Source organism: Rhopalosiphum padi, chromosome 3 (assembly GCF_020882245.1).
Source record: "Rhopalosiphum padi isolate XX-2018 chromosome 3, ASM2088224v1, whole genome shotgun sequence".
In the NCBI taxonomy this organism is placed as follows: Eukaryota; Metazoa; Arthropoda; class Insecta; order Hemiptera; family Aphididae; genus Rhopalosiphum; species Rhopalosiphum padi.
In genome coordinates, this window is record NC_083599.1 from 35,687,980 (window position 1) to 35,707,340 (window position 19,361).

The following is a 19,361-nucleotide window of genomic DNA, read 5'->3' on the forward strand; positions in this document are numbered from 1 at the left end:
TACCGGCAATTATTCGTGTTACTGTGTTTGATAATACATTTTCGGTTTTTGTTCTTATCAGTAAATTATATTTTTATTTAATTTTCCAATTCCAATTTTCTTTAGTCCGTTGGGAAGATCGTCATCGTTTATAATTAACTGGTGAGAGTCAGTCTTTTACAATTTTCGTCTAATGCCATCCAGAGATTACGTTTTCAGATAACACTTAAAACAGTAACTACAAAAATATGGCGATTCAAAGGAAATATCTTCTCAAGTACATTTCATTCATAAATTATGTACTTAAGTCATGTTATAACAGATCCAAATCTCAAGTCTTGCGGTCAAAAATGTTTCATAATCTCAGAGTCAACATTCTTTTTGGATCTGAAATAAATTTTAAATGTGTTCCTGAAAATATATTGGAAAAGCTAGTAACACATCATTATGACAATATAACAATTCTAAAATACAATCTAGAAATTAACAATTGTATATTTGTCAGCCAAGAGACATTAGACAAATTAAAATTGAACAACATGCAGTGGGTTTTAGTTAACGTTAAAACTATGGATTCCCATAAACTACCTATGTCACACTATAACAGAATAGTAGTGTTGACCTCTTATAAAGAATCTGAATGCATTCTAACTTCAACAAATTTATTTAATCTATGTAATTGCAATCATACATGTCAAGCTTGTATGTTGAGAGTTATCAAACCATTAAAAGACTTTGAGCCAAAAATTACACAAAAAGTATCAATATCTGTGATGAAACCTTTAGTATTTAATGCTCAAACACAAATACTACAGGATAAAATACTTTACAATTATTTTTCTCTGCCAAAATGTGTGTCAATAGGAGATATATTAAAATTGGATTTAAAAAAATCTTATCCAGAAGTAGAATATTTATTAGAACCTACTAGTATTTCAATTGTTTATATTAAAATTGTTGACCTAGAAGAAAGAAGTGTACAAATAAATTTATATAACTGCAAAAATAAATTTTATATATCTAATTTACATACTAAAGTAAATGAAGTTCAATATTCAACTAACACATATTTACCTATGGAAAAAGAATTTGCAATAAATAACCTGAAAAAATTAAACGTAAATAATTTCAATGATTTTATTTTGAACATATTTCCGGGTGGAATGAATGAAGAAGGAGAATTAATTGTGTCGATGATCAAACCGTTTATTCAACAGAGACGTACAGGTAATGAATTCAATATTTTATCAACTTAATTATAATGGAATACAGTAAAACCTTTTTAATCAAAACTAATTGGGAATCTGACTTGAGAAAGTAAAAATTCAATTACTGGATATTTTTTTAATATTATACTGTGCAATGGAGATTTGTCAATTTTACATTAAAATTACAGTTAAATGTGTCAGATTATTGTGATATACCTTGTATATGTACATACTTATCACAAAAAACATTTAATATTTATACTTGTTATAAATAATGTAGAATGATTATATTATTATGTGCATTATCTTTTTTTTTTTTTTTAAGAAGAAAAAGCTACACAATACATTATATATATACATGATTAAGTCTACGAGTACTACAGCATGTATTTATTTTCAGACATGTCAATTACAGTTTAAATAATCAAAATTCTACTATATTTTAAAACATTTACTATTTTTTTTTTTTAGATTTTCAATCTTTGAAACCAATTTTCTTAGTTTATGGAGTTAATGGTTGTGGCAAAGAATTATTAATTGAGTCAGTATCAAAATATCTTGGAATACAATACATATCTCAATGTTGTTTCAACTGGCCTACAAACAATATTGTTCAATTTAAAAAACGAATAGAATATTTTTTTGATGATATTCAAAAACTAACACCCTGTTTATTACACTTAGAAAATATTGAAGTAAATATATAGATATTTTTAAGATATATCGTTTTTGAAATAATGAATTATATTACCCAATTATTACAGGCTTTATGTTTATCTTCCACTAAAGATTTAGAACAAGAAATTTTGGATATATTTATCAGACAAATAAATGTAGAAACCAAGAATCCTATTATAATTATTGCTACTGCAAACTCAAAAGAAGAACTAAGCCCTGTTTTCTTAAGATTATTTTTACAATGTCAACAAGTTGGAAGTTTGAGTAAAACAAACCGAGAACAATTGTTGAAATGGATTTTAAAAAGAGATTCTATTGAATTAGATAACAAGATGATTAACCAAATTGTAGATCATACTTCTGGTTTCAATTATATAAATTATATGACACTGTTGCTATTAGCTGTAAAGTAAATTTAGAAATGAAACTGTTTTATGTTTAAAATGCTTTTATTAATTATTATAACATTTTTTTTTAAAGGAATCATATGGCTGTACATAATATTAAAACTACTGATGTAATATTAGAAGAATCTGATATAATGCTTTCAATAGGTTTGTAAATAATTATTTAAAAGTTTGTATTATTGTATTGATTGAACTATGTTAAATAATTATGCTAAAATATACAATGGTTATTTGATTTCATCTTTATAGACAAAATCAATTTAATGTTCACAAAATCAATTGGAGCACCATCAGTACAAGTTGTAAAATGGGACGATGTTGGTGGTTTAATAAATGTGAAAGAAGAAATTATGTCTGCGTTGAAACCTTCAACTTTTAATATGAGGAGATCAGGTAATAAATTTCATTAAATATAGATTGGTATACTTTGACTACTGTATTAAAGTTTGACTACTTGGTTGTACTTAATTGAATTCACTGTATTAGGAAATACTTTTTTGATTGGAGATTTCTATTCTATATTCTGCTACAGTATGTTAATTGTGTTTGGTGCAAGCGTGTATTTATAGTGTGCTTTGTTGCTAAAAATTCAATTAATAAATAGTAAGCTAATCATCCTTTAAACATGATCAGTGGCCCATAATTTATCCATTTCATTCAAGTGAATCATTAAAATTAAATTAATACATTTTTAATTTAAAAGTAATAACTAATAATTATTGTCTTTAAGATTTTAAACAATTTTTTAAAAATAATTTAACGGATATCATTTTGCACCTAGGAATATTATTGTATGGTCCTCCTGGAACTGGAAAAACATTATTAGCAAAAGCTGTCGCAACTGAATGTAAATACAACTTTTTATCAATTAAAGGTCCTGAATTACTTAATATGTATATTGGACAAAGTGAAGCTAATGTACGAGAAGGTAAATATTTAACAATACACTTGTATATTATTTTAAGTTGTGCTAGGAAAATAATAAGTGTGTATTATAAGAAATTAAAGTATTCAAACTAATATTTAAAAATATTTATTAGTGTTTAACAAGGCTCGTTCAGCTGTACCGTGTATTTTGTTTTTTGATGAACTTGATTCATTAGCTCCTAAAAGAGGTCAAAATGGAGATTCTGGAGGTGTTGGAGATAGGTAAAAATTTTTTATTTAATAATGTTTCTTTTTTCATATTTTATATATTTATAGAGTTGTTTCACAATTACTAACTGAAATGGATGGAATGACATCTGAAAATCAACAAATATTTGTATTAGGTGCTACAAATAGACCAGATCTTATTGATTCTGCACTTTTACGTCCAGGAAGGTATTCTATTAAATATTAATAATTTTACCACGCCTAATCGAAAATAATTATTTATTTTAGACTTGATAAAAGTATTTATGTTGGTGGTTGTAATGATAAAGAATCAAAGCTTCATGTATTAAGAGCATTAACAAAAAAGTATGTACAATTTTATTCAAAAAATAGTAATTTGTATCTTATGTATATGGTACAGGTAATGTTAACATTTGGATAATATCAACATTATGATTTTTTGATAATATAACATTATCCGTATATTACATATATTATTAATTGCCATGAATTTTTTTAAATTATTGGCTATGTTAACATTAACCAGGTAATATGAAATTAGCCAAGAACTTTTGAATGATGGCTTAAGAACTATAGAAATGTATTATGCATGAAATGAAATAATTTTAAATTATTTACATAGTAACCATTGATTATAAATAGTATTACTATTTTACTATGTATTATTAGTAATTACTATTTATAATCAATGATATTAACACAATATTAATTATAAATTAAGACCTAACAGTAATTATCATAAAAGACATAATAATTATTATTAATATTATTGAACAATATGAGATTTTTTTATAATACAACATTAAATTGAATATTTTATTTTATATTTCAAATTATTACTCGAAATATTATTTTAAATATAGAATTAAAGTGCTATCCTTTATACATCTACATGGCATGCTACCATGCAATTTTAAATTGCACATAATGCTAGTTGATTTACATTTATCAATTGGTGTCGCATTTCTCCTAACATGAACACCTTTTATATCTTTTGGCAATTGCACTCGTAAATATCACATGTAAATACAAACTAACTATAGATCAGTGTGGTGTATTATATAGCATTTATAATGTAAGGAATTTATAACAAAAATATTGTCCAACTAAGATACTATACCGCCTATATTGTTAAGATAAATTATTATACTCTGGAAGTTTGACACTATTATTGTGACAGTATGGTATACAGAATGCTAATAAAAACTCTATATTTTATTAGTATATAATTTTTAACATTATCTAATATTGACTAGTTTATGTTAATATTATCTGGATAATGTTGATACTTCATGTTGATAAACAAAAATTTACACATTGTCCAAAAGCATGGCTAATATCAACATTATTCAAATTTTAACATTACCTGTAATATATATATTATATTATTTCATTTCATTTTAGACAAATTATACATTTTATCAACTCGTTATTATTATTTTTTTAATGTTCTAAAAAGTTAAATTTTCTTAGATTTAATTTATATTCAAATTTTCATCTCGAAGATTTAATAGAGCATTTACCAGATCAAGTAACAGGGGCTGAATTGTATGGAATGTGTCACAATGCATGGCTAAACAGTGCTAGAAGAGTTATTCAAAAACGAATAATACATATTAATGGTAAATCTTTTAAAATGGATACAAAAACACTTGTGCTGTTGAAATTATACATTTATTACTATTAGAAGTTACATGAATAGTTATAATAAATATTCTAAACATATTTCAGACAAACAATGTGCAACTGATGACAATTTAATGGTAACTAAAGAAGATTTTATGAACGCAATGAGTGAAAGTTTTATTATAAAATAATTGTTTACATAACTACTAAAACTAAATATCTAAAATAATAATATAAATAAGACTGATATTATTTTTATTATTTATTAATTATTATATTACATTTAATATTAATTTAAGGTGTTTTCTTGGTTGTAGTAATATATGTTATATTAATTTAAAAATTTTATTATTTTTTTACTAGATGGCATTATCACTTGAAATTGTTTATAACCAGTAAAAAATATATTGATTTAGTTTTTAGATATTTGTTATTGAAATTGTATTTGGAATAAATGTATATTTTTTTGTACTTATATTTATATATCAACTTGCTTTAAACGTTAATCGAGTTACATAAGCCATCTGACTAATATTTTTTGTTATTCATCAACTTTAATTCAACATAGGTAGTGTATTTTTTTGATGAAATAGTAGGTAACTATTGTGGTAATACATATATGACTATTTATTCTTAGTTACATTTTAATGCCTGATGCATAATTTTTTATTGAATAATAGTATTAACTTAATAATGAATTCTTAAATATTACAAAAATTGTTAAATCATCTGCCTTTTAAATTGCTCAACATTTATTGGCAAAATTGTATTTTTTTATTATAATTATAATTGTATCCATAACATATTAAACAATAAAATACAATATATTATAACTAATAGTTAATACATTAAAGTAAAATGGTTTTATATGATGAAAACCAATGGATAATTAAAATAAATTTAGAGATCTTCAAGTCAATCAACTATTACAATTATAATAATTAAATAATAAGGTCCAGTAATGTACAATTTAGATTTGGAGGGCCCCAATGCCGGTTGTTTATTAAGTAATAAAATGTAGGTAATTATTATATTATTGTATTAACATTAATGTTTAATATTTTTGTTACATTAATGATTAAAATCAACTCAGAAAATGAAATAACACATACATAATAGATACATATTTATTTTTTTTTAATATGAAAATGTATGCAACAAATTTTAACCAACTGTAATTTTAAATTATTTTTATCGGTACAGAGTAAAAACAAAAAAAGGTAATAAATAATAAAAATAGTAATTTTTAAATATAAATTACAGTATACAATCTTATCATTTTTTTTTTTTTTTTTTTGAGAAAGCATTTAATTTCTTAGCCTGCTTGCGTTGGATAGAGTTGGAAATATTTTAACAAACTATCATGGGTACTTAGTCACATAATGTATATAAGAATCATCTTTAATCCTTATATTTTTAACTCATAAAAGAACATATATATGTATAATAAGGTTTTTATTTTTTATATACTTTAATACTTTAATATGTACTAGTCAGTAGTTTTAACTTAACTAGGACTTTAAAATCAAAACTGACTAAATGCAAGCTATTTCAAAGTCAATATCATGAATGCTTTTTTTCTTTATATTTATTAATGTAGAAGTCACATCCTCTAAATTATTCAATGTAATCTGGCCAAGAAATGTTGTGCTCTTTGAAAACATTACACTTTTTATACTTTTTAATTATTAGTTAAATGCAACCTACAATTTTAGATATTTTTCAATTAAAAAAAATTAATTCATAGTGTATTTTAAAAAGCATGATGGTCATATGTCCGGCATGCATAACTTTGAGTACATGTACCGGCATTGGTTTTGACAAAATATGTTTGAGGCTAAATCAACCATTATTTACCTCCAGACTAGGTAAAATTTCACAATAATCTTATAAAACAAATAAAATATCAAATATGAATAAATAATAACAATGATTTTCTAATATAAATTAAGTAAATACAAAGATAACTATAAAGGTAAAAAGTTAGAAAATTGATGCAAGGAAAATTAATATTATTTGTCATTGCAAATATTCAACTTAGCCAGTCATTTTTTTTTTCAGGTGTCCATAATTTTATTAAGTCGTTAGAGCCTCCATAAACACAATATCGTTTGGTATCATAAGTAGCACAGTTCATAGGTAGAGGTATATCATTGGAAAAAGGTAAATGTTCACCACTTTCAATATCAAATATTCTCATTCCTCTTTTTGACGGCAAAAATGCAATGTCTTCTTTCAAATTTTCAGTAACAGCAAACTGATAATCTTTAAAAATATGATTCTTGTTTAGGTCACATAACTGTACAGATTCATAGTGGTTAGGACGCAGTAGACCAGTACTAACTTCCCTGTAATGAATAAATTATTATTAGCTGACCTTAATTATTATTATTATTTTTAATATTTAAAAATAGTATTTCTAAATATTGAAAGCCACTAGTTTTAATTGAGATATGAGTTTTTATTTTTGTTTTCAACCTCATAATAAAAAAGGTTATTAGTATTTAATAAAATACATTGAATCAAATATTTGAAGGTCAATATTACATACAAATTTATTAATTAAATAATAAATACTGCACTTATTTTGTAAATATCTACTTGATTAATTAACACTAGAGCACATATTTCACAGTCTAAAAGGCTAGGCTTTAAGAAATTTATTCATTGTTTCAAGGATTCTAACCTAAGTACCTTCTAATTAGCTAATTTAACTAAAGTTAAATATGACCCCCAACTATATGATCTGATGTCAAAAAAGTGTTCAAAGTTCATTACCTAATACGTTCTAAAAGACCGTATGTGTGCTATACTGTGACATTTCCAAATAATTTAATTTTATAAAAACTCAATTACGAGTTGTAAATTGTGTTTCCTAATAATTGCTGGCCGATAATGAAGCTAATAATAACATGCATATTAATGTTTTATTATTAATAAAAGTATTTGACAATGTTTTATTTATTTAAAAGCAATAAAATAATACTTATCATTTCAGTTTATTAAGCTTTAATTGAAATATTTCAATACACAGTAAAAAAAACGTGTTCGAGAATTCTTGTAAATATTTTAAATGCGTGTAATTTAGGGTTAACTATTGAACAATAATAAATATGCATATATTTAAAAAAAATCCAAATATAATTTTAATAGTTAATAAAATAATAAATAATAATTATTACCAAGTTTTAATGCCTCCTTTTTTATCAACAGATATAACACCATTTCCGTCATTATAAAAACGTAACCCAATAACTGGATTAGTAAGACTTGATATTGGTGCACCAGAATCATCCCTTTGGAATTTTAAAACAAAATTCAACTGATAACGAATATCCCATAGGTAAATATTCCCATTGTCATTGCCAGTAATATATTGTAATTCGTTTGTTGGATGCCAATTGATAGCTCTTATTGGTTTATTTTCAATATTTTTCATGGTCATTACAACAATACCATGCAGCATATCAATCATAAATACATGTCCTTCTATTCCTGTCACTAGAAAAACAATTTATTTTATTTATTAATTAATTATCTTATACCTAATCAATAATATATTTAATTGTAATCCAATCAATATATCTAAATTATTTAGTACCTGCAACATATTTGTTAACACTATATTTTTTTGCAGCCATTACATGGTTCAAAACTTTTGTACGCATTTTCACAGTTTCAATTATTTTACAAGTAAATGAATCCCAAAAATGCACAGAATCCATAGTGCAAACAGTAAATACTGTACCGTCCCAAAGCCAATGTGCTGAATTTGGTGATCCGTTATTATCAATTGGATCATGTGGAATTGTCATTCGCTTCATTTGATCAAAAATCTTAACATTTTGGGATACATTATAAATAGCTACACTGTTGTATCTTGATATAACTAGTAAACTAAAAAATAAGATCATATATTAAATCTATTGCTAAAATGTTTTAAAATAAGTTCATTACTTTTGTTAAAAAAGTAATAATATTAAAGAAAAAATAATAATAGTTATACTTCAATATTTCATGCCTCTCTTAACATTTTTACAAACCATTTAAAGGTAAAATCAGGACTCATAATATTTTAAACTATAAAAAAAACTTTTTTTTCTTAGAATAAAATTATTTATTAAGACTCAAAAAAATGGTATAAAATTTAATAATTATAATAAAGCCTAACTGCTCGTCTTCAATAAATATGTATTCTATCATAAGACAATACATTCGGAATGCATATAAAAATAATAACAACTTTTTTAATTTCATATTACAACCCAGAATATTAATTTCTACATTATAAAATATACATACCATTTACTTTCTCTTGGATCAACTTCCATACCTAGAATATCATCTTGTACATAATTTGGAGCGCCTGTACTAATTGGATTAATATAAATTGCAGGCAAAGATGTTTTATTAAGTGAATAGGCGACATAATTGATCTCATTAATAATTGTACGTCGTTTATATTCCATGGAAGATATAGCTCCTATGGAGCGTTTGATATCCAAATCGATAATACGATTTTGTTTTCTCTTCTGTTAAAAATACCAAAAACAAATATAAACATATAATTCATAGCAAAATTAAGTTTACAAATAATAATGCATTTTAATTTATTGTTCGTATAAGTAAATTCACCAAAAACTAATGAACTAATGAATAAGTAGGCAAATAATGTAAAAATATTTAAAAAAAGTTCAAATTTAGAAAGTAGCATAGGTATCTAACAAGTTAAATAATTATAAATCATTGTACAAGACAAAGCTGTAAGCTTTAATTATGATTATTCTAATTTCTACGTCAGTATCTAGACCAGTAAAGAAATATAACGGTATGAACATTGCTTAGACGAATGCAATAAAGTAGAGTCTCGACAACGTTGAAAAGAGAAAGAAGTGATGGGCTCTAACATCATGGTAGGCCTCGATAAATGTTTATTCTGTATCGCATATGTATAATATAAATCAGTAACGCTACTGCAATGCACTGAATATTGCTGTCACTTCTGTGACCTGATAGAAGAGAAACCATTGGGCCGTCCCATTTTAAAATTAACAACCGTCGTTTAGATGGCGAAGGCAGTGTACACACATTACGTAGATGGCCAGGATAGGCACATAATCTTTACCTTGGGACCGGCGGACAGTGCTCGTTGCATGTCGACGGGAGACGTTTGAGCGCGTTATATAACACAGCAGAGCCGGACGGGGCAGCAATCGGCGTGCGCTTGGCCGGTGGACACTCACAAAACGCCGTCGGGTCGTCGACAGTGGTCGGACCGTCAGCAGCCGGACGACACGAATCCACTAGAACAACGACGTAGATAGTGGTGAGCAGTGTATCAGAGATCAGACTGTGCGCGACACGTACCTGTGGAAGATGAGGAGCTCGAGCCGCGGCTGCTATGGCGACCGCGGGGTGGGCTCGGAGGGACGAGACCTAGCCCGGTGAACCGAGGGGGTTCGGTACGAGTCGTTTGCGCCGCCAGACACGAGCGCGAGTCCGACCCGCCGGTGCTTCGACGGGTAGTCGTCAGTCGATTTTATGGGCAGCGGGGTGCGGGGTGGCCGACGTGTTGATTATAAGTCGACTGGGCGCCAAGACGAGAACTCAATATTACATTAATATCATGTGACACACTATCCAAAATATTGTGATAATATTGCCCATTGACCACACGATCGATTAATAAACACGATACAGTTGTAGTATTTTAAATTATGGCGGCAACGAGTAGTAGTAATAGTAGTATGATCCGAGCCAGATTACGACTACGACCATGTATATTGTATATAATATATATAATAATAATAATAATATCTTGAATTCGTATTTCGTAGTTACTACTATGCCTAAACCGTGTATTTTTATCATAGAGAATCTTTATTATCTATGATTTTTATTTGTTGATTGTTTATATGATTTATTTACTCAATGGTTTGTGCAGACAATGAGATAATAAAGAGGCGTGGTTTCACAGGGCGATCAAAAGTAGGATCGCGTAAAATAGTGGAAATAGGTATATATATATATATCCACCTTGGTATATAGTATATACTATATTGTCACTTGACACTTAGTTAGAAACGTTTTTTAGACGAAAAATATATCATAACTAAAAATATACACTAACTATAATTTATAAACTATTTAAGTCAATAAAATATATCATACGAAACATATATTTTATCGGAATAATATTTTAGGTGGAAATATTTCATATAACTGAAGACATAATGTAAGCTAGTATCGGCGTGGCACACCAAAGGCCCATGGGTCAGTTTTTTAAGGGGCCCCCAAAAAATGTATATGAATATATGATATTTTATTGAAACAACACATTAAGATACTTCTATAAATATAATTTACATTTTTTGCATTTTTTTTTTGGAACTTAAAACTTTTTAGACGATCCTCTCCTGCCTCCTGGCCAAAATGCCTACAAATGTGTTTCATTAGCATGTGAATCTGAACAACTAATTTTTATTTTGCATTTTTTTGCATTTTTTGGTGTTTATTAGTTTTTAAGTCAGTTTTTGATATTTTTAGGTCATTTTCCCACATTTTTAGTCATTTTTACTGATTTTATGTTTGTTCACTTTTTATTATTATACAGAATTACCGACAACTTACTTAGAACTTTGAAATTACCACGGACTAAGATTAGTACCTACTACCTATCCAATTTTATCTCACCGATTACAGTCGTCGTTGTTGTGTTGTAGTGAATATTATTATACCTAAATTTTATTATTTTTTTGTAATATTATATTTAATTTAAAAGGACACTTTTTGTAATTTTTATGTAATATTTTGAGTAATTTGTAAGCTTTGATAAATGTATATAGAATTATATAGTAAAATAGAGTACAATTTAAAAAAAATATATTTTTATTAATTTAAAACAAATATTTTATAATTTTTTTAGGTCATTTTTAAGGACATTTTTTGCATTTTTAAATGTTTTTAAGGTCATCAACTTCCGAGCCCTAATCATATTTCATAATAAAAATGTATATTAACTATATAATTATAATCATTAATCAACTGTCATAATATAATTTAGTATAAATACGTAATAATTAATAATCATAAGTTACCTTAAGTTCTTAGATAAGTATAAAAGCAATTTTACAACTAATTATTTTTGAAACAGTAAGAATTCTTTAATAGTAAAACCTAATTTTTATGTAAGTAAATTTTTTAATTTATTAAATGAATAAGTTACTGTCTCAATCAATTATTGAGTATCAATAGCTTTATTTTTTTTCTACAACAGTAATTATATAATATATATATATATATACATTTTTTAATATTTTAAGATTTTGGCGAAACACTTATACCAAGTTCACAGAACACCGGTTAAGAACCACTGCAATATACCTACCAAGAATAAAAGGATATGCTTATTGCTTACGCAAAACTTGTATTCAATGAAATCAGTTTTATTTTTTGTTGTTATTCAAAAACAAACAATTGTAGATTACCAAATGTTATATTTATTATATTATTATTTTCCATGTATGGTATAATCACAGAATGATATTCTGTGGTATAATTTTCAAAATATTTTGACTATTTTTGAGTTATTTATAGATAATTTTTTGTTATTCATTTTTAGGCTTAAGACCTCGCACGTTTTTAAAGAAAATGTCTGGATAGGAAGTTTAATTATGAGAGAAAAGGATATAAAAGCAAGATGAGATACATTATTTACATTAACAGATACATTAATTCATATTGACTATATGATCTAGGAATCAATATTTATTTTGAATGATCAACACACTACACACTAATGAGTAATGAGTATTGATCATTAACTATGCACACTAAGAAAATGTCTAATAATATATTGAACTGATTAGAGGTCAGTTTTAAATTCCCTATGCTTATATACTGTCAATCAAACTATTTAAAAATGGATATTTAAATATTGTTCTTGTAATTTGTTGGTATATATTTAGGTAATATAATGGAACAACAAATAGTCAACCTAATAAAAATACACACAGCCAAATTTATTATAAATTATAATGACAATAATACAATACAATAAAATATACATTTTTACATAAACATATTATTTTTTCTTAACAATAAAAATTAACAATATAGACTTTTAATCATAATACCTATATATATTTAATTTTTATATACATAGGCGGTATGTACAAATTGCAATCACAAAAATAACTATTGCACAAAAACAATTATTAAAATCAAAATATTACAGTGTGACTATTTATTATCTTTGGTGAAAACAAAATTAGTGTAAAACCGAAGATTGTCAATTTTAACACTTGGACCATGAGAAATAGTATACAAATTAAAAACCAAAAGATCTTAAACATAAATCAACATTATAAAATATACATCATTTCGTTGAACTTAATAAAATACAAATTTATGTAATTGAATATCCACTAAAATTTAAAAGTTTAACATTTAAGAATTTATTTGTAACATTCTAATTATGAGATACAATTTATAATAAAGAATAATGGCAGGTACAATTATACATAAAATAGGTAAATATAAAAATACTCAAATATAAATCTATATAATTTTTTAATTTATAATGTTTTAATTGTTAAGTTCTAAATATTTAAATTTATTAAGGTCATAAGTACAAAATAAAAAATTACAAACGTATAACTGTGCATTATATCTACCAAAATAAACAGTGGCCCATGAAACATTACTAGTTTAAATTTATGTGGTAAATGATTAATTATTTTACCACTTAATATTAGTAAAGCCTCATTTGAAACACTGTCACTAAACGTAATAATATAACTTTATTTCTAAAATGTCTATATATAAATTTAATGCTTCTAATTAATATTTACCCTTTTATGTTAGAATATTAAGATGTGTATGGAATTATAAAAAAATTAAAATTGCACAAACTTTAAATAACTAATTGTTTGATATAAACAACTCTATAAAGCTTTTAGTGCATATAAAAAGTATACAGTGACAAATAATATATAATTATGAAATATATATGGGTAACAACAAATTTTTAAAAAATAATGTTTTTTAAGATTCAATTTAAAATAGAAATCGAAGTAAAAAACTAGTAATAAAAATACGTAATAACTAAAATTATAATATAATGAACAAAATGAGAATCATTGAGTGATTAAAATATAAAATTTTAATTGTCGAATTCATAAATGCTATAAAAGTAATTTTGAAGAAAATAATCGTTATTTTATTTCTTATGAAAAAATATTATTTATACTCAAACATTTTTAAAAAATATTTCTATAACTTTTGTAAATATATCAAATCCACTTAAGAAACATTTTATAATATAAATCAGTTGCATATTAAAATGGGCCAATACTACATAACTTAACTTTTATTTATGACTTCAAGAACCTAATTATAATTCTTTTTTTATGAATAGCAAAATATTGACTATAAAACTTTCTAATTATTTTGAGTATTAAAGTAATTATAAACTATATAAATTTATCACACGGTTGTTATTCAATTATTGAACATAAGTTACTGAGACAGATGAACTATCTGAAGTTGATATTTCTCGTCGATGATTTGGTCCCTTATGCAGTTGTATTTTTACTCGATAAAATTTCAATCCTTTTTTAACTTTATATCTATTATCCTCCTGTAAAAAAAATATTTGAGTTAAAAATAGCATTTTTATTAAAAAAAAAAAAAAAAACTACTACTCCAAAACTGTTGTTATAAAAACCAATAGCCTTTAAACTTTGCTTAGAATTTAAAACAATGATACAAATAAATATTTTAATTTAATTACCTTAACTGCTTGACAGTATTCTTTTTGTATAACTTCTGCCGAAAAATGCTGTAATTTAGGTGTTTCATCTACAAACAAAATAATATATTCTAACTTAGAAAGTATATTAAAATATTAGTCTACGTTAGCTGCAAATAATTCTAGTGTTTTAAGAATATATGCTAAAAAATAACAACTTATTTCAGTTGTAATCTCACATAGAATACAATTTATGTTTAAAAAGTTTTTTTTAGTTTGATAATATTTCATTAAGTCAATTTTTTGACTTCAGCCACTCTTTGAAAAGGAAAATTCATTTAGTTGGTACTTTGGGGGATCAAGAGTAAAAAATTTCCAGTAGTTTTCAAAAGCGTCAGGAAAAACCATAAAAAAGTAACGTAAAAACGGGAATTTTTACGCATAATCAGTTTTTGACAAAAATCATTGTAAATACTTGAAATTTTCACCAAATGTTTATACAGTAAAACCTGTGTAATATGGAACCCGAATAACGTGGAAACCTGACTTTTATGGAAAAATCCCGGCGAACCTAATGTATTTTTAAATTTATCGTTCCCTGAATAAGATGGAACCTGTTTAACGTGGAAATGGAAACGATTTTTTTGTAATGCACCTGTATATCATGGAAATAATATGTCATGTATTTTAAAATTATTAGTCAATGAACATAATCTATATCAGTTATATAGATTATTTCGTTGCAATAAGTTTATTTTATCGATAAGTGTCGTAGTAGTGTTATGTCGCAGACTGAGTATAGACGTATATTCAATATGACGTCCAAAAATAAATGTTTAACATTAAATGAAAAAATTAAACTAATTGAGTCAAGTGAAAAAGATAAATTAACAGTAAAACAAATTTGTGAACTTTTCAAGTGTGGAAAAAGTCAAGTGTATAATATATTAAAGCAAAAAAATGAAATAAAAGAACAATGGATGAATGGTATGTAATAACTGACTAATAAGCTTAACTATAAAAATATAAAATTCAAAATTCTATATATGTACGTATAATTTTCATTTTAGGAAATGGGCGAATGAAAAGAAAACCAAAATCCAACGCTAATGAAGAAGTTAATAATTTGACTTGGGAGTGGTTTGTAAGTGCTAGAGCAAAAAATATACCAATTTCTGGACCAATTATACAGTCTAAACCACGCCAAATTGCTGAACAAATGTCAATCACCAAATTTAAAGCATCAAATGGCTGGTTAGAAAGTTTTAAAAATCGGCATAATATTGTTTGGCATCAAATTTGCGGTGAGTCAAATAGTATCGATGTTAAAAATGTTATGAATGGAAGGTGAAATTAAAACTAATTATTGAAGGATATGAACCTAAAAATATTTATAATGGTGATGAGACGGGTTTATTCTTATCCGGTCCCAACCGTTTCCATATTACACAGGTTTTATTGTATTAGCGTTATCTATTTATGATTAAATTTTAAAATTATTTTGACTTTTTAAAGCTATTTATAGACAATTGAAATTTTCGATTTTTCTAAGTTATTTTTTGTAATGACTAAAAAAAAATTGGTTATCCAAAAAATCTTTAAAATTTAATAGAAGGTTTATTATAAGTTGTACTTATTGTAGTAAAAAAAAAAATAAAAAAACGTAAGTTATAATTTTTGTTTATAAGCATTTAAAGTTCAAATGTTTACGAAATATATCAAAATCGCGATAATTTGCAAGGTATTTTTAAGATGAAAATTTGTAAAATTTTTGTGATTTATACCTAAGGTTAAAAACCCAATACAAGGTTATCCATAAGTTTTCCTTCAAGTAACTGTAAAAAAAAATTCCAGCATCAATATAGAATAAAATTTATGAGGGTATGAAATTTAATTTTTACAAAATCGCGTAAAATAACGATTTATTACAATTTAAATATAGGTAATAATATAATATATATTACTAATTATCATAGACTAACAAATAATCTCCGTTCAGAAAACGTTTTTCGTATACAATGATACCTTATTGCATTCAAATTTAACACATCCATTATAGTGACCTACTCTCCGTCTCTACTATACAGCAGAGCAATACCCACTTACCCATCATTTTTATATTATTCAATTATATGAGTAATATCATAATAATAATCTATATAACCAATATTAAGCCAAAACTGGGTGTGGTGAAAGGTATAAGGTAAAAGGTATCAGTAAAAATTTGATTAAACCATAAATTATACTATAAAACAACCATAAAAAATAGATAGTCGACTCAATAATTACATTGGGAATCCGAAGGTTATTTATCAAGAAGTTAAAATACGATTGGTGGATCATATTTTTTTACTTAATGCTGTATAAAAATAATCTCCCGAGTGAAGCGCATCTATTTCACCAAAAATCAATTGTTCAGCATAGAAATAATTACAACTAGTATTCCCTATGTATATAATAATTAATAAGTTATAACTAATGAGTAATCTAAAATACATATTTTGGACTTTCGGAGTCTAATTTGTGTATGGTCTTAAACCATTGGTTTTTACTTTTTTTATATTGAAATAAAATTATCTATTGTCATGATCACAGATGTAATAAGGTAAACTATTTAACAACATTAATAATCTTATGGACGCAAGGTATGATTCTTACTATCCGTAATCGAACATTGAGCTTTAAAAAAATGATCTGCCGAAGTGCCGAGTCACCTGTATTGGTATCTTAAATTGTGCATTTTAAACTATGTCATGAAACATACAACCTAACCTGGATCTTAGATCCTAGTTCCTAGGTTAGGTTAGGAATTATGATACTGAATACTGTAAGATAATATCACGGAGAGATAGAGAGGACTGGAAACGATATGGTGGGCGGGTGACGGGGAGCCGGACCGCAATTGCCTCGGTACCTCTAACGTACATGCTATTTATATCGTAATTTAATATGCCACCCAGTCACTAACTAGCGTTAAGACCAGCTGTGTGCTACCGAGGCATTTTGGGTTCGTTAAAAATTTGATCGTTTCCAGTTCTCTCTATCTTAGTCCGCGGATAATTTTAACAGATTCTATACATAACACAATTAAAAACACATTTGATTTAGGGTTTTTTTAAATTTATTATTATTCATTGTTTAGCTGATGTTATCATTTAATTCATGGCGTAATGAAATATTTCATGGATTAATCAACCGTATTTTGCCCTTTTGATACGAAAACTCTCAGGCGTGAAGTATAAAACTTTAACACGAAGTCGGCAATATAGTCGTTTTATACTTTATACTTCAGAGTAATAAAACGTATTATAATAAAATTCAAAATTAAATTCTTATTAGATCATATACATTTATACCATTTTTATTATCATTATTATTTTTGGTATTTTTAATTATAAATATAAATATTTATAATTTGTTAATATCATCGATATTTTATTTTAATAATTAATGAAATAATATATGTTTAATAACAATGATTAATAAAGTATATATTTTTAACTATGTACATAGTTTTAAAATTATTTTCCCAATAATTATCTTTATCCAGTATATTTTGTTAACTTTGGTCACACTGTTTTCAATTGACATCAATCATTTAGTCATAGAGCGGGAAATTATTACTTCATAACACGGATGTAGATACTATGGTTGCACAACGAGCACGGATATGACGGCTCAGAATGTTCCTATCAAGAATGAATAGAAAGTCGCGTCATACTAGCGCTCTCTATAGCCTCTATTATTGTTATTAGTTATGGTAACATCACAAAATAAAACTAAATGTAGTCTGTGGTACAAGATTTCTATAATAATGACTGTAGAGGGCACTAGTAGTACGCGACTTTTTGTCAGATTTGATAAGAACATTCTGCGCCGCTCAACGCCGTGATCCAATATAGGCTGTCATGCAACCATAGTATCAGTGCTTCATAATAACGTATGTGAATATTATATTATAATATTGAAATATCATTGTAAATTGCAACACCAAATACCTATATACTGAAGTTTGATAACATATTATATTCCGATAAGTTTTATTAGGTTCGGTAAATTCGGCATTTTTATTTTATAATCTTTCAATAACAGTCAACTGAATTATGGCTACATATTTTAATGAAGGTAATACTTAAGAATAGTTAATTAATATTAGACTTAATAACATTTTTAATAACAATGATTTTAAATTTGTTAAAATGTATATATCCTCAAAAACACTATTAAAAATGCGCATATTATATCTTTAATAATATGCACAATATATTTTTCATTTATTATACATCTCTAATTTATATATAGCAGAATTATATTTTAGATATTTAAGAATAATGATACATCTTAAAAGGACAGAACAATTAAGGCTACCTAGTGCCTAACCAGATAGAGAATCAAAAAGTGAGAAAAATAATTTTTAACCAAATTCCAACAGAAAAAAACAGATTCTTCGCTAGATATTGATTGATTTATACTTTTAGAAGCTTTTTATGGTAGTACACATTCAATGTATTGTTCCCAATATTTCAATTTTTAATGATATACCTGATGTCCTGATGTAAAAATTCTGATATCAGCTGTACAGCCTATGTCTAATCA

General features: G+C 25.8%; 3 protein-coding genes across 5 annotated transcripts in view; 1 reads left to right on the top strand and 2 right to left on the bottom strand.

Annotated features, from left to right (window-relative positions):
• Positions 1–3: 3 nt before the first annotated feature.
• LOC132924539 (peroxisomal ATPase PEX6) lies at positions 4–5,430 on the top strand. 2 transcript variants are annotated; one of them, XR_009661337.1, is made up of 11 exons: positions 4–1,206; positions 1,659–1,882; positions 1,952–2,274; positions 2,346–2,419; positions 2,522–2,665; positions 3,054–3,200; positions 3,313–3,421; positions 3,476–3,595; positions 3,656–3,733; positions 4,894–5,010; positions 5,120–5,163. XR_009661337.1 is itself a non-coding variant. In XM_060988911.1 (11 exons), exons 1-11 carry the CDS (start codon positions 228–230, stop codon positions 5,203–5,205), a joined length of 2,433 nt encoding a protein of 810 aa, XP_060844894.1. In that variant the 5' UTR covers positions 6–227; the 3' UTR covers positions 5,206–5,430. The 2 variants fall into 2 exon arrangements, 1 of the variants encoding a protein (XP_060844894.1); XM_060988911.1 differs by having other exon boundaries at positions 6–1,206; positions 4,862–5,010; positions 5,120–5,430.
• A 314-nt stretch (positions 5,431–5,744) lies between these two features.
• Positions 5,745–10,853, bottom strand: LOC132924540 (DNA excision repair protein ERCC-8-like). Its single transcript, XM_060988912.1, has 6 exons — positions 10,382–10,853; positions 10,140–10,317; positions 9,317–9,546; positions 8,616–8,911; positions 8,197–8,515; positions 5,745–7,362 (listed from the first exon to the last, which is right to left on the bottom strand). The coding sequence occupies exons 2-6, from the start codon at positions 10,167–10,169 to the stop codon at positions 7,047–7,049; spliced, it is 1,191 nt and encodes a 396-aa protein (XP_060844895.1). The 5' UTR covers positions 10,170–10,317; positions 10,382–10,853; the 3' UTR covers positions 5,745–7,046.
• A 2,161-nt stretch (positions 10,854–13,014) lies between these two features.
• The window catches only part of LOC132924299 (RB1-inducible coiled-coil protein 1), a 32,514-nt gene continuing 26,167 nt past the window's right edge, over positions 13,015–19,361 (bottom strand). For both annotated transcript variants that reach the window (XM_060988526.1, XM_060988525.1), the window contains exons 20-21: positions 14,808–14,875; positions 13,015–14,654 (exon numbers count right to left, since the gene is read on the bottom strand). In XM_060988526.1, the coding sequence (XP_060844509.1) occupies positions 14,520–14,654; positions 14,808–14,875 (203 nt within the window). In that variant the 3' untranslated portion in view covers positions 13,015–14,519. The remainder of the gene's footprint in view (positions 14,655–14,807; positions 14,876–19,361) is intronic.